General features: G+C 54.3%; 1 protein-coding gene across 1 annotated transcript; it reads left to right on the forward strand.

Moving 5' to 3' along the window:
- Positions 1–1,684: 1,684 nt before the first annotated feature.
- LOC131519047 (basic proline-rich protein-like) lies at positions 1,685–23,814 on the forward strand. The gene is made up of 4 exons (XM_058741750.1): positions 1,685–1,700; positions 3,890–4,026; positions 22,570–22,983; positions 23,070–23,814. The coding sequence occupies exons 1-4, from the start codon at positions 1,685–1,687 to the stop codon at positions 23,751–23,753; spliced, it is 1,251 nt and encodes a 416-aa protein (XP_058597733.1). The 3' UTR covers positions 23,754–23,814.
- The last annotated feature ends 1,001 nt before the right edge of the window (positions 23,815–24,815 follow it).

Here is a 24,815-nt window from a genome sequence, read left to right on the forward strand (position 1 = left end):
CCAGGCCCTGCCAACACGGCTTGCCGTCAGACAGCCAACACGGCACGGCTCTCCTGCGACGGAGATATACCCACAGCTGCACGGCTGGCTGCTCGGGGCCTAGCCTCCGAGAGCCTCCTCTCCTGTCCTCCCAGCTCAGCAGCACATGCCCCTGGGCCTCTCGCCCACCGCAGGAGGAAGACGTCTTCCGACTGGGCAGCCCGGCAGTTCCAGGGCCTGGGCCTCCAACCCCACAGGAGGAATGGCAGGATTTGCTCAGTGCTGGGCTGGGGCAGACCCAGGAGCAGCCCCCGCCATCATGCCTGCTGGTGGCCATGTCACCAGCCCCTCCTGTCCTGGGCACCCAGCGAACACTCCCTTTCTCCTTTCTCAGGTGAGAGGACTGGAGGCCAGAGAGAGCTCCTGTGGGTATGGAGAACCCCAGGGCCCTATCCTGGAGGCAGGGCCGAGACCAGGGGGAGGCGAGCGAGGCCACAAAATGTAAGGGACACAAATTTAAGGAAGCGCTGAAAAATCCAGTAGTCAAGATTAGAGATATTTCCGCGCAGTATTTTTTAAAATCAAAATTAAGGCAAAAGTCCATGATCAATAAAATGCCAGAATTTTAAGTACAGACAGGATCCGTGTTACTGATTTTTCCAATGCCTCAGGCTCCATTACGGCTCAACACAGCACTGCTAGGAAGGCCACTCTGAGCAGGCATGCTCCCCTAGCCCATCCACTCCATCCAAGGGGCCTCCACCACCCTGTAGCAACGTCTTCCTATGTGAGGACACAAAGAGATCATCGCCCACCACTGAGGGCCTCTCTGGAGAAGGAAATATGCAGAGCTCAGCAGGAGCCTGTCAGCATCCAGGAGTTGGACAGGGGGAAGACGTACCTTGACGCACCTGTGTCTTTCCCTGATGTCAGAAATGGGTTCACAGCCTAGGAGCTCAGAAGCCACTGTGCCCTGCTGCTCAAGGTCCTGTGTCATTTTGCCTTCCTCTCCCCAGACAGGCTGCAGAGAAAGCCTGAAGAAAAACTGACCTGGGGGTAGAACAAGCCAAGGAAGGCCAGTACTCACAGTCAGGATGCCTGCACCTGACCCTTGATGGTGAGGCCACACCCACATCGCCCAAAGCCCCTCAGCATCCCTACCATGTGACCGAGGCCACATGGACGCATGGCCCCCAGAGACCTCCCAGCCCCATGTCTCCTGCTGCCCCACCACAGCCCCTACCCTAGACAGCTGGGGACACCCACACACCTTCCCCATCATCATTCCTGATGCCCCTGCCTCAGTCCAGGCCCTCTACTCCCTCCGCTGATTAACTCCTTTATTCATTTATTTCACAAAGCTCATTGGTTACAGGCTCAGGGCAGGGCCCAGACCAGCCTCAGAGATGAAGAGTCCCTCTCTACCTTCAGGAACTCACAGGGGGAGGTGAAGACACGCGTGGGCCCTGACGACACAGGCAGGGAGCACGGCAGCTGCCTAACCCAGCCAGAAGCAGAGGCAGGAAGGCAAGGAGGCAGGGCAGCGTTCCGGGGGTGGTTAGCCAGGGGCAAGCAGTTTCCACCAGGTTGGGGTGAGAGGCAAGCGGAAGGAGGAGGGGGTTCCAGGCAGAGCAAACATGTGCAAAGTCCAGAAGCAAGAGAGAGGCTGGTAACTTTGGGGAACTGCAGGTAATGGGGTACGGGCATGGAAGAGGAGACAGGTGAGGTGTGGAAAGGGCTGTCTGAGGAGGGGTCTTCCACACCCATTTCTGGTTGGGAGGTTTCCATGGCTGTGGGTCATGTGGGGACCCCCCACCCTGGAAGCCAAAGAGAAGTCACATGTTTCCTTGCTCCTGACTGTGGAGATCCCTGGGCTTCTGCTGTGGGCAGTATGAGCCCCCCATTCCCTCCCAAAATGCCCATGTCCTAATTCCCAGAATTTTCTATTGCGTCGTTTACATAACAAAAGGGGGCTTCTGCAGACCTGATTAAATTTAAGGCTCCAGAAACGGGCCAATTATCCTGGAGTGCCTGGGCGGGCCCAGTCCAATCCTAGGAGTCCTTAAAAACGAGGAACATTTCCCAGCTGTGGTCAGAGAGAAGCAGCAGTGCAAGGAGAGCCAGAGAAATGTGATGTTGCTGGCTTTGAAGATGGAGGAAGGGGCCATGAGCCAAGAAATGCAGGCAGCCTCTAGAAGCTGGACAAGACAAGAAAACAGATTGTCCCCTAGAGCCTCCAGATGGAACGCAGCCCTGCTGACCCCTTCATGTAACCCAGTGAGACCCTTAACTTCTGACTCACAGAATTGTAAGATGATAAACGGGTGTTGTTTTAAGCCCCCAAGTCTGTTGTAATTTGTTACAGCAGCGGTAGAAAACTAATACTGCCCCACAGCTGTCAGCCACCCTGGCCTTCCAACTCCTTAGGCTCTGAACAGAAGAGTCTCCCCTCGGAGGCTGCTGAAGGGCCTCAGCCCTGTGTCTGATGGAGCCTGCTCTCTGAGGAAGGGCCAGCGTCTGTGCTTAGAGAGGTCCAAGCCCACAGGGAGCCAGGGGGCCCCCTGGCAGGCCTGTGTTTCCTGGCAGAACCTTCTGCCATCGGCCAGCTCAGACCCCTCATTCCTGGCACAAGGCCACTCCACCTGCAGGAGTCTGGATGACGCAGCCTGTCATCTCAGCCACAGTCCAGCTCAGACCACCCTGCCATGTGCATCTTCCTGATACAGCAGTTTCAACATCTCACTGCCCTGCTGCAAGACTCTCTCCAGCTCCCCGGCGCCCAGAGCTGTGACATCCAAACTGGCCCCCAGAATGCTGAGGCCTCTGGGGGCTGGGGGAGACAGTCTGAAAGGCAAGTAAACAGGGATCCAGAATGCCCCCAGCTGCTCTGCTGTCATATACACAAGAGATCACTTCAGCAAAGGGGCTTTAGATAAATAAGAAGTGTGAATGTTCTGACATGAAGTGAAAAGTCACAAATCAGTGACAAAACTCAGCAGAGTCCCCCCAATCTCACACTTGGCATTAGTGCATCTGTGTCCCCTGGTGTGACTGCTGGAATCACAACTGTCCCCTATACGGGCTGTGAGTTCCATGTGAGTGGGGACCATGCTGATTTTGTTCCCACCTTGAAAGCCCAGAATCAAACAAGGTGATGGGCACTTGTGAATGAATAATTGTATGAATGAGTGAACAAATTACTGAATACTCCCTACCCACCTACCTACCTACCTATACACACACACATACACACACACACACACACACACACACACACACACAGTGGCCCCAAATATTCTCCCCAGCCTCTCAGCACACTGTCCATAGCACACACCCAAGAGCTGCGCTCTCGGGGGCCCCGCAGCACCCACACTGGAAGTGTTCCAGGGAAGGAGGTAGGGGAGAAGTCACCCATTCCTCTCCACTGCTCAGACCTTGCCCGGCTCAGGACTGGACCTGTCCGAGGTGCTAGCAACACCAACTAGGTGTTGGCCATCAGAAGCCCTGAAAGGGGTATAGAGTTTGGGGGTACCCCCGTCTGTAAGCCTCCCTCAACTTCCTCTCTGCCCCCTGCTGCCTGCCTGCCTTTGAAGCAACCTCTTGCATGAGTTTGGTCAAGGGTAGGGGATCCAAATGTACTTGCACAAGCAGAGGGCTGAGGGCGTTTACAATAGAAAGGTCAAGTTGCCCTGAGTACCCACACTGACCCAGCACCCTCCTGGGCAGAGGGACCCCCATGGGCTGAGTTGCTTGGGCCATCTAAGCCACTGTGAGGAGGGATGGGGCTCCTACCCTGAGTCTTTCACGCTCCCAGTCCAGAGACACCTACCACCTACTATATACCAGGCACTCTCCCCAGCCCTTGCAAGGTGCCTGCACACAGTAGGCACTCATCTCTTGCCTGCTGCAGCAGCTGCTCCCCAGAAAACTTCCCTGGGCCAGGAAGCTGCATCTGGGCAGCCTGACAACCAGCTCAGCTCAAGCCTTCACACGCATGTGGCCTTCATGCGCCAGCAAGAGGCTCCACGGGCCCAGGAGATACCATCAGTGAGACACTCCAATCTGTGTAGTGCGCAGTGATTCACAGCCCAAGACATCCCTCCCCGGGCTACAGCTGAATTATCAGCCCCACCATCTTCAATTATGAGGCTTTGTCACTCATCTCCAGCCATCAGAAGGAAATGAGTGAGGAGATTAATGTCTTTTTTAAAACTGCTTTCATCCCTTTCCTCCACAGACGCCATTTGCATTTCTAAGAGGAAAGGCTCCCCAACCTCTCCATCATCTTTGATCATCTTGTCTCTCCCAAGGCCTTCCCTGCAGGAAACCCTTCCAGCTGAGGCCTAGATGGGCTCTGGACCAACACCAAGCAGCCCCCTCAGGCAGCTCACCTCTTCTGGGTGCCCCTGAGGAGTTAGGGGCAACAAGGCTACAAGACCAGCTGTCCCCAAGCATTTCCCTCAGGGAGTGTGGAATGAATTAAATTGTGTTCCCCAAAAAGATAGCTGAAGCCCTAACCCCCTGGTACCTCAGAATGTGACCTCATGTGGAAATAGGGTCATTGCAGATGTAAATAAGATGAGGTCAAACAGGAGTAGGGTAGGCTCTTGATCCCACATGACTGCTGGCCTTAGAAGAAGAAACGTATTCAGATACAGACACTCAAGAAGGACGCCATGTGAAGATGGAATCATAGAAAGGCACCATAAATCTACAAGCCAAGGAATGACAAGGTTGTCACTGGAAGCTAAGAGAATGGCATGGGAAAGGCTCTCCCTCAGAGCCTCTGAAACGAGCCAACTCTGGTGACACCCTGACTTTGGGCTTCTGGCCTCCTGAAGTGTGAGAGAGTATATTTCTGCTGTTTTAAACCACTTTGTCTGAAGTACATTTTTAGGATGGCCCCAGGACACTAATTCCAAGTCCATGGCCACCTGCAACTCCTTCATCTAGGCATCTCCACGCTGGCTCAAGCCAGGGGGCAGGTACTGAGAACTGGGCACAGAGAAGCTCACGATTGGTCTCAAGATGAGACAGGTCCCTTCTCTCACCAACGTGCTCCCAACTACTCAGGTTAACTCGTTAGAGGATTGCTCTCACCAGCTGGGCCCTCTGCCACAATATTAAAATATGTTCCCCAGAGATTTAATGTTGAGTATGTCACTCAGCCGAAAACTCAGCCTCCTCTGTCCAGACAGTAAGCAAATATAGCCCTAAACAGATAGAAGGTGAGGAAGGCATGGGGTCCTCAGACATGTCCAGGCCACCCCAGAGCTCCAGGTAAATGCCAGAAGGAGTGGGCATCACCTGGGATTTGTGCCATGTTGGACTACACATGAAAGCCATGCCAGTTGACTTGACCATGTTCCATCGGGGCAAGGGCTGCTATACCCTCAAGGCCTAGCAAGGGATTGACAGGCATGAGAAGCTTCATAAATGTGTATAAAGGGAATCCATTTCCTGAAGAGGCAAAGCAAAAGGTACTACTGTGCCCTGCATGGCAGGTGGGGGGGGGGGGGGGGGGAAGAGATGTAAAAACATGTCCAGATATATCACTAAGACAAATTCAGGAAAGTTCTCCACCCTCTGAGGGTATCCCCCACAAGCCATGCATCCATGCAAGGTTGCCAACAGACATCAGCACTAGGATCCACCTGGTATGGGGCTGCCCTTCACCTCCCAGGAGTCAAACATCACCTTGATACCTGGTAAGGAAGGAAGCAATAGAGTTTGAGCTTAAGAGCCTGTCTGTCTAGGTTCAAATCCCAGCTCATCGGCTTACTGGCTGTGTGATCCTGAACAAGCAACTTACCCCTCCTGTGCCTCTGTTTCTTCAACTGTAAAACAAGAAGCTAACCACATCAATCTCTTGGGTTGTGGTTGGATCCAATGGGCTAACACATGGGAAGCACTCAGTACAGTGCCTGGCACATGGTTCATGCTTGGTAAGTGTAAGCTGACACTATTCGCTATCATTATCCCATGTCCTTACAACTCCAGGGAATAGATCCTCCCACTGGCTTTGCTGGCATTCACTAATGGCTCTTCTCTGTATGACAACACCCAGCAGCTATTTACAGAGAATTATGCCTCGTGCCAGGAACACACAGGAAAGTTACCAAGGCCCAGTGGGAAAAGTAGACACAACATTCTGAGAAAATGAGATACAAGGCATCATGAGCAGTGAAGAGTGACGTGGAAGGTCATGTGGGTGAAGGTGTATCAGACTAGAAGCCATTTGGGTTCTGAGGGTTGAACAGGAGTTTACCAGCTGAATCTCACCCAGCCTATAGGGGGTGTTCCACAAATAGGTAGTGACTAAATGAGGCAGAGTAGAAGAGGCACATTCCAGCCAAGGGAACTGAGGTTTTCTGGTTGTTCAAGGATAGAGAAGGGATAGACTATGGTTTAGCTAGAACAGGAAGTTTGTGGCCATAAAAGCAGGAAATAGGTTGAGACAAAGACCTTGGGGAAAGGTCTGAATGCCATACTAAGGGTTCTTGGCTTTATTCACAACTCCACATGGCCAAGTCAGAGGAGGAGTGACAATTAAGAACTGGGTTTAGAAAGATTATTTGATTTGCAAAGCAGGTGACATGGCACTAAAGACAGCAGACCAGGGAGGAGGCCATGGTGGCCTGTCTTCCCTCAACATCTGAGCTCTGGTCTCCATTTACTCTTGAACTTTCTTCCTGGTAGAGATGTTCTCAAGTTCACACCCCCAGCGACCCCACATTTGCAGCTATTCTAGTTAAGGACACAGTGTCCACAGCTGTCTGCTATCAGAAGTGGCCAAGACCTTTGGGGAAATGTTCACGTCTCCATGCAAGTCCCCAGCTGACAGATGGAACTGGGCTGAGAGATGAGCTCTTGACATACATTGGAGACCCCTGATGGCAGACTGGCTTCTGGAATTCCAGAGCACTGACTTTTCAAGTACTTAGGGCCTACAGCCCTTTCTTCTCTCAGCCCTCCAAAGGGCCGCTACTCCTCCACTCAGTCCAGGGATCCTGGCTAGTGGATTGCTTCCCCAACACAGGTTGTGATGTTCTGTGTCACGGACACTTGAGAATCCCCCTGAGGCTCTGTGACTTAACCAGCCCGGGTCCCAAGCTGTGCTGTGACCTCACCAGCCTGGCAGAGATGCTGCCAACGTTGTGGGCACCACCCTGACCGTCTGCCTGGAGGCTGGGGCCACACTTAGGCAGCTGCCCCAGCAGGCACTAAAATTAGGTGACCCGTCAGACCCAGGACACGGCAATCATGGGCAGGCTGCCAAAGCTGCCCAGAGGGTCATCCCTGCTCAGGACCTGAACCAGGGCAGAACAAGAGCAGCCCAGAGTCCCCTTTTATGCCAGGGAAACTGAGGCCTAGAGAACAGCAGGACCACTCAAGGGGTGGGAACTTGGATTTTTGTTTATTCGCTCGGTAACTGTCCCTAAGGAAAAAAGTAAGACATACTCCTGGAAGAAATTTAAAATATATTCTATGAAGAGATAAGAGAATTTGAAAATCACCATCCCCATCATCTGAGCTAACTTCCACTCACAGTCCAGTGTATTTCCCTCCTTTGTTTTACACAACAGAAAACACACTTTAAAGACAGTCTGTAAAAGATTTTCTCCCTCTATGTAGAATCATTTTTAAAATCATTAAAAATCCTCTTATTTGGCGTCTGGGTGGCTCAGTCAGTTAAGCATCCAACTCTTGATTTCGGCTCAGGTCATGATCTCAGAGTTTGCGAGATCAAGCCCCACATCAGGCTCCGTGGGGACAGCACAGAGCCTGCTTGAGATTCTCTCTCTCCCTCTCTCTCTCTCTCTGCCCCTCCTCTGCTCGTGTGTGCAAGAGCACACACTCTCCTTCTCTCTCAAAATAAATAAATAAGCATTAAACAAAATTTAATCCTTCATATTAATCCACTTTATGTATAATATTCCATTTTATTAATATGCTATAACTAATGAAATAAAAATCCCCTATCATAGAAGCTGTTTCCCCCTTGTGCTTTTATAAATAACACCACAGTGAACATCTAGGTACGCAAATCTTTGTCCACATCTATGATGATCTTCTCAGGTTGGATTCCCAGCAGTGGAATGAATGGATCACAAGAGAGGCACATGTTAAGGCCCTTGATTACAGACGGCCTCTTCTTTTCCAAAAAACCACCCCACACATACCTCTGCCAGCTCTGGCCATGGCTCCTTCCATCCACAGTTTCCTCACTCCTGGGATAATTTCTCTCCAAAGGAATTCTCTGTCCATAACACATGCCTGTCTAGCACCTCAGACAAATGCATCTCTTCAGGGCAACGCTTACCCATGGTTCCTTTTCCTAAACTAACCACGGCATCTGGGAGACACAGGAAGAAATCAAGACCCCGGGGCTCAGAGACTCAGAGCTCCTACTCCTGTGTATGTGGACCTTAACTCAGGGGTCAAAGTGAAACCCACTGACCGGGTCCTTCCAGACAGCCCCAAGGACCTCTCCTACCCCAGCTCCCCCGACTTCACACACCCAGGAAATTATTCCCTAGAGTGCTGTCCATCCCCAATAAGCTTCACTGACGACCCAAATTATGATGCCAAACCTAAGCCAGCAACCCATAAAGCAACTTGGCCAAGAATAGAATTGCCTTTTCACTTCCCAGCAGAGAAACTAAACTCCAGGCTCAGTGTAAATAGCCTGTCTCTGGTCCGACGTCAGCCGCGCTGCCGACAAGTTATAGATGGTACTGCCGTATGACCCATCATAAATACAGCCCCTCGGCTAAACAAAGCCGACAGTTTTGTGCCAATAACCTTTGAACCACTCAAGCCCAGTGTCAATTGTATTTGTCTTCAAGCTGCGGTTTACTCTAGACTGTCTGCTAAATCAGGGCTCATCTGCAGAGATAATTCAAATATATTACAGACTCCAGCCTCCTCCCCTTGCTCCCGGGGCCTCCCCCACATGGCCTCACAAGGGTCTCACCAAGGCAGCCTGCACTCTGCACACTCCCCTAACCACTCGGCAAGTTTTACCGGGGAAGAACAAGAAACAAGGGGCAAGAGGCAACACTGAGCCCAGGATTATAGCCCCAGCTCTGCCGCCAGCCCTCTGGGACCCCCACCTCGGGAAAGTCACCTGCCCACGTGAAGCCTCTCTTTCCTTCTGAATGAAGGGCAGTGCCTCTTCTCTAGAAACAGGCAGTAACTATTTCTGGAGGACTGTTCACATATCTAATCAGGCCACATGAAGGGATCAGCTGTGGAAAGGTCATGACCCAGGAAGTGCAGAAATGCAGAATGAGCTCCTGGCCCCATGCAAGAGGCGAGCTCCGCTCCAGCAGACAGCAACACCCTCCAAGTCTTGCTGGGCTGAGGAGCAACCCATGTGGAAACACACTCATCTGACTGGGAGGGGCTGGGGGGAGGGGGTTCTAGATATAATACAGGTAGAACATGTTATAATACACAGATACCTTTTAACAGAAAGGGGTAAAACAGGAAGCCACTGTTGTCAAGCCAGGTGCAATTTCTCTGGCCACTGTAGACTGAGCTAATTTGTGCAATTACCATTTCCTGCTGCCCACCAAGCCCTGGGCTGCTGCCAGGGAGATAGGGACTCCGACAAGGTTCACACTCCCGTAGCCGGGGGCCCTTCCCACCCCCACCCACGCACCTTCCAAATCTCGGGCTCTCTCAGCCATGACCCAGAATGCTCAGTGCCTCTGACCGTTTGGGGAGCTCTGCCCAACCACATCCACAAGCCTCCCAGCTGGAAGGAACCCAAACACCCCCCAGAGAAGAAGGGGGAAAGGCCCAGGAAACTACCCACTCTGCTTCATTCGTGGCTCTGCAGCTGTGGGCCTGATAAGCCAAGAGGCTAGAATTGGAAGGCTGGGGGGTTGAGGGCTGTGTTTAAGTGACGTCTTGAAAGTGAGGATCAGTTCAACAAGCAAAGCTCTTAAGGAGCTGAAGGGGCAGAGAGAGAACACAGCTATGTCATGGTCACGAGAGCCCCCCTCTCCACAGGTAAGCCGGCCACCCAGCACCCGCAAGCACCATTTTCCGCTATCTGTAAAATGAGAATAATAGTCTCTGCCTGAAGAGTCACTGCGGAGATCAGACAACATGAGGGTACATGGAAGTCTTTCCCATCCTGAAACAGGCTCCAGAAGGAGAAGGGATGACTGCTGTTAGGGTTATAAGTCCACATTCTGTTCCTGGCTCCACCTCTCACTTGCCCCCCCCTCCCCGCCCACCGCCATCCCTGGGCTCCGTGGAATCAGGAGAGACTTGTATAAGGCCCTTGAGCCCTTTCTTGAGCCCTTTCGGTTCTGATGCCATAGGAGTCACTCTGTGACATGGGTCAAGCCCTGAGGCCAGCCCAGGGCAGGGAGCTCCCTCCCAGAGGCCAGCTCAACCCCCTCCCCCATCAATGGGATGGCCCTCGGGGTGGGGGGAAGGTTGACAGGACCAGGACAAAGACATCATCCTCACTCACCTTTGGGAGCCTCACCCCTGTCTGGAGATGGCAGGACCTTTCTGACTTCCACTTCTCACCTCTGCGGGCACCTGGGAGAAGGGAGTGCCTGCACCATCTCTGTGCCTGAAGGAACAGAAAGAGCAAAGCAGCGGCCCCTGGGCTGAGAGGGGAAGGCAGAAGACATTCATAAATGACCCTCTTAGCTGTTTACGAGACACCTTCTGAGAGAAAGCAGAGGAGGAGAAATAAACTTGAAGTAGGAGAGCTGGCTGGTGTCTGAGATGTGCTTTGATAAGCCAGCTGCGCCAGTATTTCTTCTCCGTTTTTATGGCCACCTTTACAGCCCTGTGTTTGGGGCTCTTTATCAGGAGCCGGAAGGAGAGAGTGAGCAAGATCCAAGGCGAAGAGCTTTCCCCAGCAACTCCACGAGCAGATACCACCTCATCTGGAGATCAAGATAACCCCAGCTTCCCTCCCAATCCAGGCAGCTGTGCCCCAGACACCCTGATCTGGGCTGGACAGGAATTCCTGAGCACGGCAGTAAATTTGCAGAGCCAGGCCCTCCTGGCAGTCCTGACTGGGCTGCAGGCACACGAAAATGGGGCTAGGGCTGGGACGAAGGTTCTCCTGAGACCAGTAAGCAACCCCCATCAGGCCCCTCTGGATCCCTTGTCGCAAAACCCACTGAGCCTCAGGGCTCCTCCCCAGATGTGCTCCCCGTTGTGCCTGGGACATGACAGCCTCCCAAGGGTCACACCAAGGCTAGGGCTGGGACTGTGCCATCCTCAGCCTCCCGAACTTGTCAGGATTATGTAATGATGAAAAAAATGGGGACTGGGGAGCTCTCCCATCAAGCAACCTAGGTCTGTCTGAATCCCGGCTCCTTCCCTTGCTTTCTAGGGCAGTAACTCATTCTGGCCTTAGTTTTTTCATCTGTAAAATGGCCCATGCAAACAGTCCCTAACCTTGCAAAATAGGACACACTGAAGGGACTCAAAAGATAGCAGCAGTCTTCATATTAGGTGACTGGGTCTCCCACCAGCAAAAGTAGCCAAGATGCCAGTGTTCACTGCTTACTTTCCCAGACTGGCCATGCCCAGGAAGCCTGAAGCCTTCATATCAGCCTCACCTGAATGATGGTGGCCCTGTTTCCCACCAATGTGGCATAACTTACTGAGCTCCTAACATGGGCCACTGTGCTTGGGGGTAAGGGACAGTGTTATAGAAATGGAAAAAAGCATAGCCCGACCCCTAAGGAGTCCAGAGGCTGAAGCCAAAACTAAACCTACAAATACAGGATACGCTAAGAGCAAAACTCCGGGATTGTGCAAAGAGAGCAAGCTAGTAGACACAAGCACGGCCGGGTTGGGTCTGAGAGAGTGAGTAGGAGTTTACCAAAAGAAAGAGGAGAAGAAAGCCATTGCCTACAGTTAATGGCTGGTACTGGGTAGCTGATGAGCCCCCTGGAGGGGAGGCAGAGACAGCTGGGCACAGGCAGCAGGGGCTGAGAGAGGATGGTGGCCGGCATCCAATTAGCAAGAGCCGCTGCTGCAGGCTGGGCAGCCCCAGCCTGATGCTGAATGTGCCGCATGCGGGATCCAGGTCAAGTGAAGGGTGCAGGGCAAGGTGGTGACATCAGTTTACGGTGCTCCGGGGGAACTTCTCTTGGATCACAGTGGAGGACGGCAGGTCGGGGAGGGTCAGAGAAGATCTGACAAGCAGGCAGCTGCAGCTGGGGGAATGACCTGCAATCTGGCTCATGGAAGCTGCATGGGGTGTCAACTATGCGAGACCAGAGAGCCTGCACTTCAGGAAATCCACGTGGCCAGACAATTGCTCCCACAGCTGGCACTTTCTCAAGGACCTGTTCCTCGAGGGCAACCAAGAGGCCAGAGCTAGGCCCCCAGAATTCAGCCCTGAGAGCTCCAGAGCTCCCAGGGGCCATAGCAGGCTCTGACACCTGCCTCCTTGGGCCTGGACACAGACACATGCCGCCGAGCAACCTGGGCACCTAGAGGTGCACACACCCATGTATGCCTCTCCTCTGCTGGATGACACCCAAGCACCTGCTCTTGAGGTATGTGTGGAGGTACAATGACAAACCTTCTCCTCCCTGCTCCTCTCCAAGCCCAGCTCAGCCCAGCTGCCCCCCAGTCCCCTTAGATGGCACTTGTAGCCACCCAGGATCTGTGAGTCCCACCAGCCACACCCCTGGATGGGCTCCAGCCCAGGTGAGGCCTCCCTCTAGCTTCTTACGCCAATGATCGTCCATCCCTCCTTCTATCTCCCTGGCCCTCGCCCTCCTTCTTTTCCAAGGGCCCCCTACCAGCTCCTACAGTGCTCTGTGGAGAGATGCCCTCTGCCCCAAACAGGACCCTAAGCTGGCTTTTTAGCATTTTATTTTAAAATAGTATAGGTTCCGGGAGCCTGGGTGGCTCAGTCGATTAAGCGTCTGACTCTTGATTTTGGCTCATGTCATGATCTCACAGTTCGTGGGATCGAGCCCTATATCCTCGCTGATCGTGCAGAGCCTGTTTGGGATTCCCTCGTGCTGGCTCCCTCTCTCTGTCTCTCTTTCTCTCTCTCAAAACTAAATAAAATTTTAAAATAATAAAATAACACAGACTCACAGGAAGTTGCCAAGATGGTACAGACAGGCCTATGGGCCTTTCCCCCCAAGTCTCCCAATGGCTACATCTCACATCACTAGTACATCACCAGACCCAGAAAGCCAACATTGCTATAAAGGGTGTGTAGCATCCTGTCATTTCATCACATGTAGAGACTCGTGGGATCACCACCAAAATCAAGATACTAAGCTGTTCCATCAACCTGACCTTTGCAGTGGCCTTTTTTCTTAAGTACATACAATAAAACTACCCCTCCCCCCACGCTTGCGCGTGTACACACACACACACACACACACACACACACACACACCAAAAGCAAATCAGGATGAGGACTAGAGACTGAGCTCAAGAGATTTAGCATCACAGACACTGGTCAAATCTCCACACCTGAACAAAGAGGTAGGCACCTTGCTTCCCTCCTCCCACCCTCCTACCCCCCAGCCCCACCCCAGCCCCAGCAGAGAGTGATGAGCAGACAGGGGGGAACCCAGAAGACACATGGACCCAGAACCCAGCCCCACAAAAGCTAGGGCCCTGCATCTCTCTATCCCGCCAACAGGGTGCGCAACTAGGCTTCCAGGTGGCCTCTGCCCCTTTTCCTGAAGCAGTGAGTAGCCTACCCCCTGCCCAAGTCCTTTCCTGCCCTTCCTTGAAGGTTGAAGGGGGCTTCTCCATGACCTCGCCAATGACACAGATGGACCCCATCCAAGTGGGAGCCCCATAAGGTTGCTGAATGAAAGAGAGTATATGACGTTGACTGAGTCCCTTCCCCCTCTTAGGTCCTGAGGCCCCCAGCCCCACCCCCAAAGTGAGGTGCACAGTCAGGGAAGCTTAGACAGTAACTCCAGGTGGGCCCAGGGAAAGTTCAGCACCAAGACTTTGTCTACCAGGCCTGCTGCCCACCCCTCCCCTTCCTAGGGACCCCTGGATCAGGCTCCTTGGAGAATAGTGGGTACGGGGGAACAGAATCAATGGGCAAGCATGGGAAGTCAGAGAAAGGCCCTAGACGCTCAGGCCAGGTCCCTGGTGTGGGGTCTGGGGATTCAGAGCCTGGGGCTCTGGGCCACCTCTACTGAGAAAGAGAGGAGCCTGGCCCAGGGAAACAGGCCAGATCATCTGAGTGAAGGTAGCAACCAGGCTTCCCCAATTTTGGGACCTTCTTCCCCAGCCCAGAGAGGAGAGCCAGGGGCCCTCTGCAGTCCACCTCTGGCCTCTCGCTCCAGACCTGCCTCACCTGCCTCTTGCCCCCTCCCCACCATCCTAGAGCAGAGCCCTGCTCAGAGCACTTCTCAGCTCAGTTACCCTCCAGGGCTCCCCATTTCCTCAGGGGATCCTTTGTCCTGGCCTAGCTCCCATCCCACCCCCATCATCCTCTGGGTTTGGTCACACTGAACCAAACTAATTTACAGATTCCCACACAGCCCTCATATTTCCCATGTGCATGTGTCCACCTATCCCACACGGCCTCCCCATCTGCTCTGGAGAAAATCTTGCCTCTTCCATTCCCCAGGCCCGCTGACCTTCACCTGATACCCACAGTAAGCCAAGGGTTGGAGGTTAGCCAAAGATAAGGATCTCATATTGAGCTGAGGAAACTGAGGCCCAAGTAGGGTATCTTGCTCACCACCCTCCACCTCTCCTGTTCTGCCCTGCTCCTTGAAAAAATGGGTGGCCATATCAGCCTGGACTGTGGACAGATAGAGGGAGGTCACCTTGTACCCTTCCAGAGTGGTGAGGGGGTTGTATCCCTTCAGCCTGGGTACATCCAGGTGTCACAATCTCCCAGGGTCTAGTGCCAGACCGGCTCTGTCTCGGAAGTATTGCCACTGTTGACTATAACCAAACTTCCTGGTTCATAGAGGGAGGGGACGTTGGGATGTGCAGGTCACACTGACCTCCCAGCAGGTGACCCAGCACCCAAGGGTTCCCATAGAGATGTGGCTCAAGGGTCAGGAAGCTGCCACTCGCGTGGTCCAGGCGGTGGCCAGCAGGCCCAGAGCTCTGGGAGAGGACGCGGGAATCCTTCAGCAGAGGACACAAGCATAGGACAAGTTCCCATGGAGCCTTCAGGCCAGGCTGCTTCTCCTTCCTCACTATTTATGGCCCTTTGCAGGCTGCTCTCCTCTTTGTTCTGCCAAACAAGCTCACTCCTGACTTCCAAGTCAGCCAGGGACTTGGCAAACATTTGTCAAGACTCGTCCCCTCACTGTGTGTTTGTCTACTCGGCAGAGATCTGGGCTCTGTGCACAGACAAGCTTTGCCCCTAAGGCTCAGAGGGAGCCCAATCCTCTGGGGTTCCACCTGCAGGTACAGCAGGGGGGTGTCCCTCCATCCACCAAAAGTCCAGCCTCCCTCCACCTTGTCTGAAATGCCACCCTGTCCTCAATGTCACGCATTCTCCCCCAGGGCAAAGCTCACATGCAGGCCCTGTCCATGGGACAGTCACACCTAAGTGGCAGTGAGTTTGAGGTGTCTGGAGAGGGGAGGAAGGGCCCTGTGGTGGGGGTGCCGAGTATGAGCTAGAACCCAATGGAAGGACAGGGGAGGGATCGTAGGAGTAGCCACAACTGGCTCACCGCCCCCACCCCCAGCTCTCCCTCTATGTGTCCTGAACTCCTCAGGATGGTGCTGCTCAGACAGCCAAGGTCAATGTGCCCTGACCAATGCTGCCAGATGGGCAGACAGCCCCCAGAAAGGTGGGTACTCTGCAGAAAAGCCAGACTTGGAATTCACGGTCACTGTCAAGGGAGCAGAGGGAGGCTTGTGCCAGATGGGGGTCCCAGAGGGCAGAGATGTTCTGAGGGAAGTGAGTCTCTGGGCCTCAGTTTCCCTGTATTCACAGCGGGAACAGAGATGGGAGGGAGCTCACCCACCTGGGGGCACACGGGTAGCTGCCTCAGACCCCACAGCACAGGGCAGGGCAGAGGGAGAGGCTGGGCGGGCAGAGTCCAGAGGCCGAGGCAGATCCCCTTCCCTTCTCCAGGCTTGCACTTGTTCAATCTTTATAGATGGAAATAGGGCCTGTTTTACAGATTTGCTCTGAGAGACGATGTTGCTAATGCACAGGAATGTATCAGCAAAGGCCTGGCACACACCAGGCGCTTAATCCATCCATGGAGGCTGGTGGTAGTGTCACTGTGATTCGTGATCTTGGGCAAATCACTGAACCTCTCCTAGCTCTCCTCCCCCTCATCTGTAAAACGGGCTGACAGCTATCTGTGATGAGGAAATGACCCGATATGAAGAGCCCCGCGTGGACCTAGCATACAGTTGATGCTCAAAAACATTAGCCCCTCTGTACACATCCAATAGGTATTTAATAGATGCTTGGGATGAAGCACAAATGGCTATTAGGAAACTGAAAAGGAACAAGGAATAGCAGGTCCATGGGGGTCTTGCCATCAGGGTTCAAGAGGGAGCTTCTTGGCCACCCCCTGGGCCCAGGAGGCTAGGACTGGACAGCCCCGTGGAGAGGCTCCTTACCCTTCTGCTTGCAAACTGTGGTCCAGGGAGCCCTGGGGCTCCTCAGGGGAGCCTCAGCCCTGGAGCTCCTCCTCATCAGGCTCCTCCAGAGGGGGATACAGGGGGAGGGCACACGAGCCCACACGTATACCCACCCTCAGCCAGGGCACTGCTACATTTATCTACCTAGGAGTCCTGGTAAAGTTGCATTTGCTAATGTGCCCAGCTGCTACAACTAATCTAAATTCTTGTTACTCACATGAAGACAATAAAGCCCAGAGAGGCCCATAGGCAATGAACCCAGCACCCTGGAGCTGTGGGGCTCTTGGTGGTGCCTCTTCAGGCTACCGTCACGGCAGCAGAGCAGGTGGATATGAGTTGTGCCCATCGTCAGATGCATAAGAACATCCACACTGAGCCTGCCCTTCACTAGTTTTGTCATTACCCTGCCCCACCCCAGCCCCACGGCAAACTCCTGCTACCCCACAGCTCAGTAGGAAGGTCACTTCCTCCAGAAAAAATCTGCTGTGATCCCTGGGTTAGGTTTACTGCCCCTGTTCGGGCTGCCATGGCTCCTAACCTGCCCTACTTGTAGGATACTTCTTAGGATTGGATCATCTTTAGATCCAGTGCCTCATGAAGGATTGCACTGGCACTGTCCATTACCCCTGTGTCCCTCAGTGCCAGGACACAGGGCAGTGCTTAAATACTGTCTGTTGAAGGAAGGAATGAACTATGGCCCCCACTGTCCTCATCTATGAAATGGGTGAATACCACCTCCCAGGATAAAGAAAATGAACCATGTACTGTGCCTGGCAAATCAAGGGCTCATAAAGACAGAGGCCCTGGTGTCCTGGGCAGATTCTAAGGGCAGGAATCCAGGCAGCCATTACCCACCAGTTTCCTTTGCTACAGCAGAGCCTCACCTCCAGGAGCAAAGGCCTGGGCTGGGCACAGAATCCCTCCCCAAGACTCCAGGGCACCTCATCGATCAGAGGTGCCTGCCAGACCAGCACTCCCCTTCTGAGCACTACTTATTTAGAATTTACAGAGAAGGGAAAACACAAAGTACTTCAAAGCACTCTACAAAGGAGAAGGGCCATGAAGCCCTGGGCACCCAGTAGGGAAGGGACTCCCTTAGCTGGCCCTGAACTGACACCAGCACGTACACAAGGGCCTCCCTATACCTCACAGCCCGGCGAGGTAGGAACTCAGTATCCCCCACAGAAAGGCTGAGAAAGTGCGACTCACAATGCTAAGGGGCAGAACTGGGATTCCCAGGCTGACTCTAAATGAGCCTTGAGTGCCAGGAAGAATCTAGGCCAGACATGAACACGCAGAATATCTCGAGTCCCCAAGTTCTTTCCTGCTTGGCCCTGGTAGTGAAACTGGAATGGGGGGGGGGGATAGTTTGGAGTGAGGCATTAGAGGTACAGGTCCCCAAACCACCCTCCCAACCCTGCCCAAACACACATTCCCGTCTCCCCTCGGAGCAGTCAGCCTGCGGAGCCCAGGGACAGTTGCTCTGCAGCAACCAGTTCTTTGCACCCAGGGTTGCCCAGCTGAGGGGGAACAGCCCCACAACACTGAGAAACATCAATATTTCATGGGCAGCTCCTCCTGGCCTCCAATCATGTTTTCAATTGTCATGAAACAATTCAGAATTTCCAACTCAGGGGTAATAGGCTGCCATCAGCCAGTCAGCCAAAGCAGGCAGGGGTAATTATTTTAAAAGCTTCCGACAGTGCTGTGCCCTGAGCTGGCTCCCCAGATCATCTGTCTGCAGTAGTGGCTGCGCCCCTTCAGGCCCTGGGCACCCTGTCTCCCCGTGCAGCAAGCAGACATCTGGAGGGCTGCCGAGGCCCCAACCACAAAGCCTGTGAGGATGGGACGGACAGACCAGGCCTGCAGAGGGTGATGTGAGGGGTCTAAGGGAAGGCTCCAGGCAGGCAGGGGTCATAACTTCTCACCTTTACAGCTCTCAGGCCAAACCGTGGCCTCCTGTGCCATGGTAGATGGATGGACTGACAGACACGTAAAAGGATGGACAGAGTGGCTGAGTGATGATGCCGAATTAATCTGCTCTTATCTCATCTCATACCTATCCTCCACTCTCCAAGCTCAGTGATCTTTGTAAAATATAAATCTGACCAGATCTCCCGCTGTTTAAACCTGCCGTCTGTTCCTCTTTGCCTTCGGGATAGCGTCCCACCCTCTTAGCAAGGATTATGAAGCCCTGTGGTGTCTGGTTCCTACTTAATTCTCCAGCTTCCTCTTCCTCCATTCAATGCCTTCCCACTTTAGTGCTGTTCCAGTGAGAAATGGGGAGTGGAAAAACTGTTCCAGGCAATCTCAAGGCCTGTATGTCACTCAAGGCCCTTCAACATCAGGCTATAGTTTTCCTTTCCAGCACTGTGCTCCAAACATGGTTATGGGTTGGTATGTCTGCCTCCTTGGCTCAGCCCAAACAAGCAGGAGCCATTCATCTCTGTACCTCTGCAATCACAGGCACAGAATACTTGCTCTCTAAACTTGCTGACCTGATAGAAGCCAGTCCAGGAAGGTCCCAAGGTCAGGGCTCTTTCCACTACTCCATGCAGATGCCGGGAGGTCTGCAATGAAAGAAAATACTTAAGATGTCCCAATGGTTTCTATTTTTGCTTTGGCTGCCAGGATGCTCAGAGTACAATATAATTATGTTCAAATAAATCAATATCATACCTGAACGTAGGGGTTCCCCTCTATCTTACCTGATTGTAGGGATTCCTCTCTGCCTTTGGAGCCTCTAATTCTCTCCTCACAGATGAAAAAGAGTATAAATAGGTCCCTCCTTTGCTCTGCATATCCATCCTTACATAAGGGTCAATAGACTCTAAGCTCCCCTCAGACTTTCTGGTAGCCCTCCAACTCTTTCTACAGATGAGTGCAGGAACAATCCTGACAGACTTCAAACTCTCCCAACAGAACCAATGCCTCCCTATCACATTGCAGTGGACACCCTACCAACACCACGAGCACCCCTCTGAGAACCTTCACAGGGCAGGGACTTCTTTGAAAACCAACCCATTCCCTGCCACAAGGAGCTCAGAGAACTTGTTCCAGGACAGCAGCCAGTATTCTTGGGGTAGAGTGGTGAGTATTCCTTAAAACGGTGGAGCTCCCCCTCCCACCCTCCTGGGGTGGAGACTGTGACCCTAGCCTGGCCAACCACAGCCTTGAGCCACTCTACCCCACAAAGTAATTGGTTCAGCTGTGGGCATGTGAGCTGCATCCAGCCAATCAGCACAATCAAATCCCTTTGCCCACCCTAGGGAGGATCCTATGCTTGGCAAGAGAGACTCAGCCCTGCTCTTAAGGAGCTTAGGACCCTGGTAGGGGCAACAGGTTTTAATCAAGCATTACACAAATGTTGATATCAATACTATTGCAATAGAGCAATAAAGAGAAAGGACACTCTCCCTACTTTTCCTGGATATTAAGATAATAAACTGCTTGAAGAATATGTATCCCTTTCTGCATAAATGGGGCTGAAGACATTTGCCCATTGTGTTTAACATGAACCCGTGTGACAAATTCATGTCAGAGTTTCATGCTAGGGAAAAAACTTTTGTTTAGAGGAAGTATATCAGTTTGGAAGGAAAAACAAAGCAAATGCACCAGCAGTTCTGCTGATCTTTTTTGGGTAGGTACCAGGAAAGCTCAAAGCGAACGTGATACTCAGGTACAAGGACTGTGTAAGTACTATAAGAACAGAAGTAATTCTGTTCTCCCTTGATCCAGCTCCAACCTTCCTCTCTCTGACTGCCTGATCCCTCTGCCTCCAAAGTGGAAAGTATGTGCCCCCAAGATGTCACAACCTAAAGGGAAATTGTGGAAAATTCTTTGTGGAGAAAGTGAAAATAAGATCATAACAAAAGGGTTTCACCCCACCCCAGTTCACTAAGAACTTTGAGGACTTCAGGCCCTGGTCCCGCCCCGTTTACCTGCCTAGTTTCCCTGGTCTGAGACTTCCTAGATGGCAAGCGGGGTATGAGGGGCAGGTCTACTAAATCAGAGAAGGAGCCTTCTTCTGCCTGACTGAAACAACAAGACCGCAAAGAAGGAAACAAAAATGAGCAAAGCATCTTAAGGAGAAAAGCAACATGCCAGGTTTCACCATGAACATCCAGCCCAGCTGCCCATCCCCACACAGGGCGACAGTCCTCCCCATCATCTCACAGACTGCTCAATGAAATGAAAACGCTTCTTATTCCCACTTCACAAGTAAGAAAGCTGAAGCTAGAAGAGGTTATATCATTTGCCCAAGGCCACATGACTGGTAAAAGATGCAGACAAGATTCCTCCTCTGGCCCTCAGGTCGCAGGGGCAGCTCTATGGTACCACAGGGTCTGCCTGGAAACAAGGGCATATGGAGAATCACACACGCGCGCCCAGTGGTTGCTGGAGAAGAAAACCTGGAAAACAGCTGATGTGCAGGGGTAAGAAGGTCTGAAATCCCAGGGCAGGTGCCAGAGTGTAAGCGCCCCTCCCACCCCTGCCCACCCAGCTAGGTGACTGTTGCACCCTCCATGCAGAGAAAAGGCCCGGCAGTTGCATTTATGGCCACGATGCAGGGATACCTTGGGTGTGTGGGGAGGCTGCCTGAGACAAGGTGGGAAGTATCTCCGCTTAGCAGCCTCCTGGGCCAAATCTGCCAGCAAACCAGTTTCACACATAAAACAGCCAATATCGTGGCAGTGGAGAAGCAGAAGCTAGAATTCCCAAAGTCCATCGTCCAAGCTGGGAGACTGCATTTCTGCCAGGCCACCCCCAGGTCGTGGTCTGAAATCCCGCACACAGGGGACTTAGCTCTTAACCCTTATGACCCTGCGTGCACCAGAACCATACACAACCACCAGAGAGGTATTCCTTCTGTTGACAGTCGAGGGGAGACTTGGAATCCCCAAACAGCAAGACAGGGCACAGAGGCTACTTCTCGGGGCCTGAGCGTGAGGCATCTGCGAGCTTGGGTCGGGTAGGCTTTGGGAGTTGGGAAGGGTTCCTGTCTCTGCATTTCCCTGACCAGGTGGCCCTGGAGATTGCGGGCAAGCAGAGCGTCAGAGCAAGCGGGCACGGGGCCGTGGCCTCTCCGGCGGCAGCTGTCGGCTAGAACCAGGCAGGGAGGCGCCGCCGATGACGGCACCTCATGAAACATAGATGCGGGCCGCCGCACTGCCATCTCCCGGCACCTTGAGCCAAAGCGGCAGCGCCAGAGCCCGGTGGCCGTCTACAGACAGGCTCGGTGGCTCCTGTCCCCCGGGGTGGTTGCCTGATGTACTGACCCGCCCGACCCCCTGTCCCTACCACCACGGCCTGGCAGCAGCAGGCTCAGACCGGGGGCTTGGGAAAGGCAGGAGCCTGGTCGGCCAATTGGTTTCCCCACAAGGCTTTGTGAGGGGTTATCTGTCCGTGGGCAACACGGGTGGGACCCAGTTCCCGTTAGTCCTGTCCATCTCCCCTGAAAAGGCGAACGGGGCCATATGGATGGAGTCTTCCCCTGTGCAAGGGCGGAACAGGGCTATCGCTGGAGGATGTGCAGGCGAGGGGCTGAACAAGTGGCCGCAGAACTGTCTGTGCTCCATAGGGTTGGTCTACTCTTTGCTCATCAGCCCAGCCCCCGGAGGAGGAGAAGTGGGGAGGGGTGGGGGATGGGGGGGGTATCCTCCAAGCAGGGCAGGGGTCAGCGTTTGCCCCTCCCCAGAAACTCTGGGGTCTGTCCTCAAACCTCCTTGGCTGCCAAAATCTGCGCTGCGGACATTCCCTGCCAAAATGCAAGACCAGCTTCCTCCCGAAGACTGAGCAGAAAGGGGAAAGGTCGAATCTTAAAACTGGCGTCAGGCAGGACGGGGGGAAACTCCGACCAGGGCCCGTCTAAGCCGAGGTCGGGCTGGACCCCTCGTGTGCCAGGTGGGAAAGAGCGCAGAGGCCAGGCCGGTACCCTCAGCGGCTTCGTCCGCATGCGGCCAGGTCCCCCTTCCGCGCTAGCAGTCCCGGGGCGCGCTCCCCGGCCTCGGACCCCGGCGGCGAGCCGCGCGGACCCCTGCCTGCCACCCGAGGGAGGCCCGGACCCCTAGCCGGCAGGACTGCGCGCCGCCCCTCCCCGTTGGTCCAGGCGAGCGCCTCGCTTCCCCTCCCCCCTTCCCGCCTCCCCGGCCCGTGTCCCCGCCTTCCCCGCGGGCGACGGGCGGCGGCGGCGGCGGTGGCGGGAGGAGCGGGCCGGGCCGAGGCAGCCCCGACCTTGCGCGCTGCGATGTAGCGAACCAGCGAGGACCGAAGCTGCGCGCACAGCCGGAGACACAGCTGGAACCGGGGCCCCAGCCGAAGTCGAAACCTCAGTCAGAGTCCGTGGCGAGCGAGCCCGGAGCCGACGAGCCGAGTGCGCAGCGCAACCCGCGTGGGGTAAGAGTCACTGGGCTAGGAGCGCTGGGTCTCCGCGGTGTTGGGGCGCAGGGAGGCGGTGGCGGATTCCGCACTGTTTGCTCCAGGCGTTTGTGAGGTCCAGCCGGTGGCGCGCAACTGAGCGCATCCCGGGAAAGGCCAGGCGCCATCGAGGCAGCACGAGGAGCTCGTTCCTGCGCCCAGCGCGCAGTCCCAGCTGCCGTCGCCAGGCGCTACCTTGCCTACCTGGTGAGCCCACCCCACGCTTCGGCCCCGGGCACCCCAAGAGGGCAGCAGCCCCGGGGACGCGAGTCCCAGCCCTGCGAAGGGCTAGCTCCCCACGCCCTTCGCAACCTTTCGTGGCGGCGCAGGTCGCTGGGGAACTCCAGGACACTGGGCAGCCGAAAGGGCCGCCCGCCGTCCCGGCTGCGCCCCGGAATGGGGACCCCAGAACGAGCGAAAGCGCGGGCCCCTCTGCACGCCCGGGGACTGCAGCCGCAGCTTCGTGTCAAGAGGGTATTTTTTCTAAACAATACCGCTTCATTCGTTCGTTCGTTGGTTCCTTCGGGCAGCTATGCCGCAGAAAAGCAAAAGACATCGGCCGGAGCCCCGGCTCTCTTCGCCGAGGACCCCGACGTTTCGCCGCCCGTGCTCGGAGGCGCCCCCAGCCCACGGCGGCCTGCCCTCGCCCGCACGGGTCGGGCTTTTCCTTACCCAGAGAGGAACCCCAAATGCTCTTCGCAAAATCCAATAAAGACATTCCCGCGGCTTCTCCGGGGTTTGATTGTTGACGCAGGCTTCCCGGGCACACAGCCGCTTCTCTAGAACCGGGTCTCGGAATTCTGAAATTGACCAGCCTCCCAAATCTGAGCCGTTTCGGCGGTAGTAAAGCAATGGCCCCGAGGCCGGAATCGCAGAAAAGGGAACCCGAGGCTGGAATCCTGGTTCCAAGGTTTCCCGATTTAGGAATTCCCTGAATCTAAAAATATTTGAGCCCACTTTACTGAGAAACTAACGCTTGGGTGTCCCGTTGGCACCCCAGGGGCCTCTGACAGCGATCGAGGCTAGAGCAAGGCCAGGTTGCTGTCCACTTGGCCAAAGACACGGTTCTAGAGCAGCAGGGGCGACACGGGAGGGGGCTTGCTGGCTCCCTCCCCTTTCTTCAGCTCTGCTCGGAAAAGGAAAAGACGTGGACGGGGGGGCATGGAGACCTGGCTGCCAGGACTCAAGAAGGTAGAGACAGAATTTTTGCTCTTCCAGCCAGGTTCAGAGTGTGCTTTTCTCGGAAAAGCCACTCCTGGGAAGCTGTGGTAACAGCAGAAGCTGACCCTAGGCTCCCCCAGTTGTGTGACCAGTCTCTGCCACTTGCCCAGCCTTCTCTTCTCCTCTGCTCAGCTATTCTCAGGAAGCAGAGAACGACCAGTGAGCGGACTCGGGTGAGCCATGAGGCCAGCCCTGCCAGCTGCTGACAAAGTTCCGAGTTGCATGCTCCCTGAAGCACCCCACTCGGCCATCCTGCCTGAGTACATCCCAGGTCTCCCACCAGGACAGGCTGGGGAACCCCAAATAACAGGAAGGCTGAGGCTGGGGTCCTTGGAAGCCTAAAGAATCCGGTGAGATGGTTCCCAGCCCCTACCTGAGCACCCCTTTCCCCCCTCACCCAGTAATTGCTTATATTCAAAGAAGCAAGAGCTTTTATTGGAGGGGGGGAGTAAAACAGACAGAAGGAGGTAGGTGGTCCCAGATGCACTTCCAAAACTGGGTTTTCTAGTTTGAACTTCTCCACGGCCTAAGAGGCTTAGGGTTGGAATGTCCCAGAGAGTCATGGATGGCCTCGAGGGCAAGCCACGGCA

Source organism: Neofelis nebulosa, chromosome 1, assembly GCF_028018385.1.
Source record: "Neofelis nebulosa isolate mNeoNeb1 chromosome 1, mNeoNeb1.pri, whole genome shotgun sequence".
Classification (NCBI taxonomy): domain Eukaryota; kingdom Metazoa; phylum Chordata; class Mammalia; order Carnivora; family Felidae; genus Neofelis; species Neofelis nebulosa.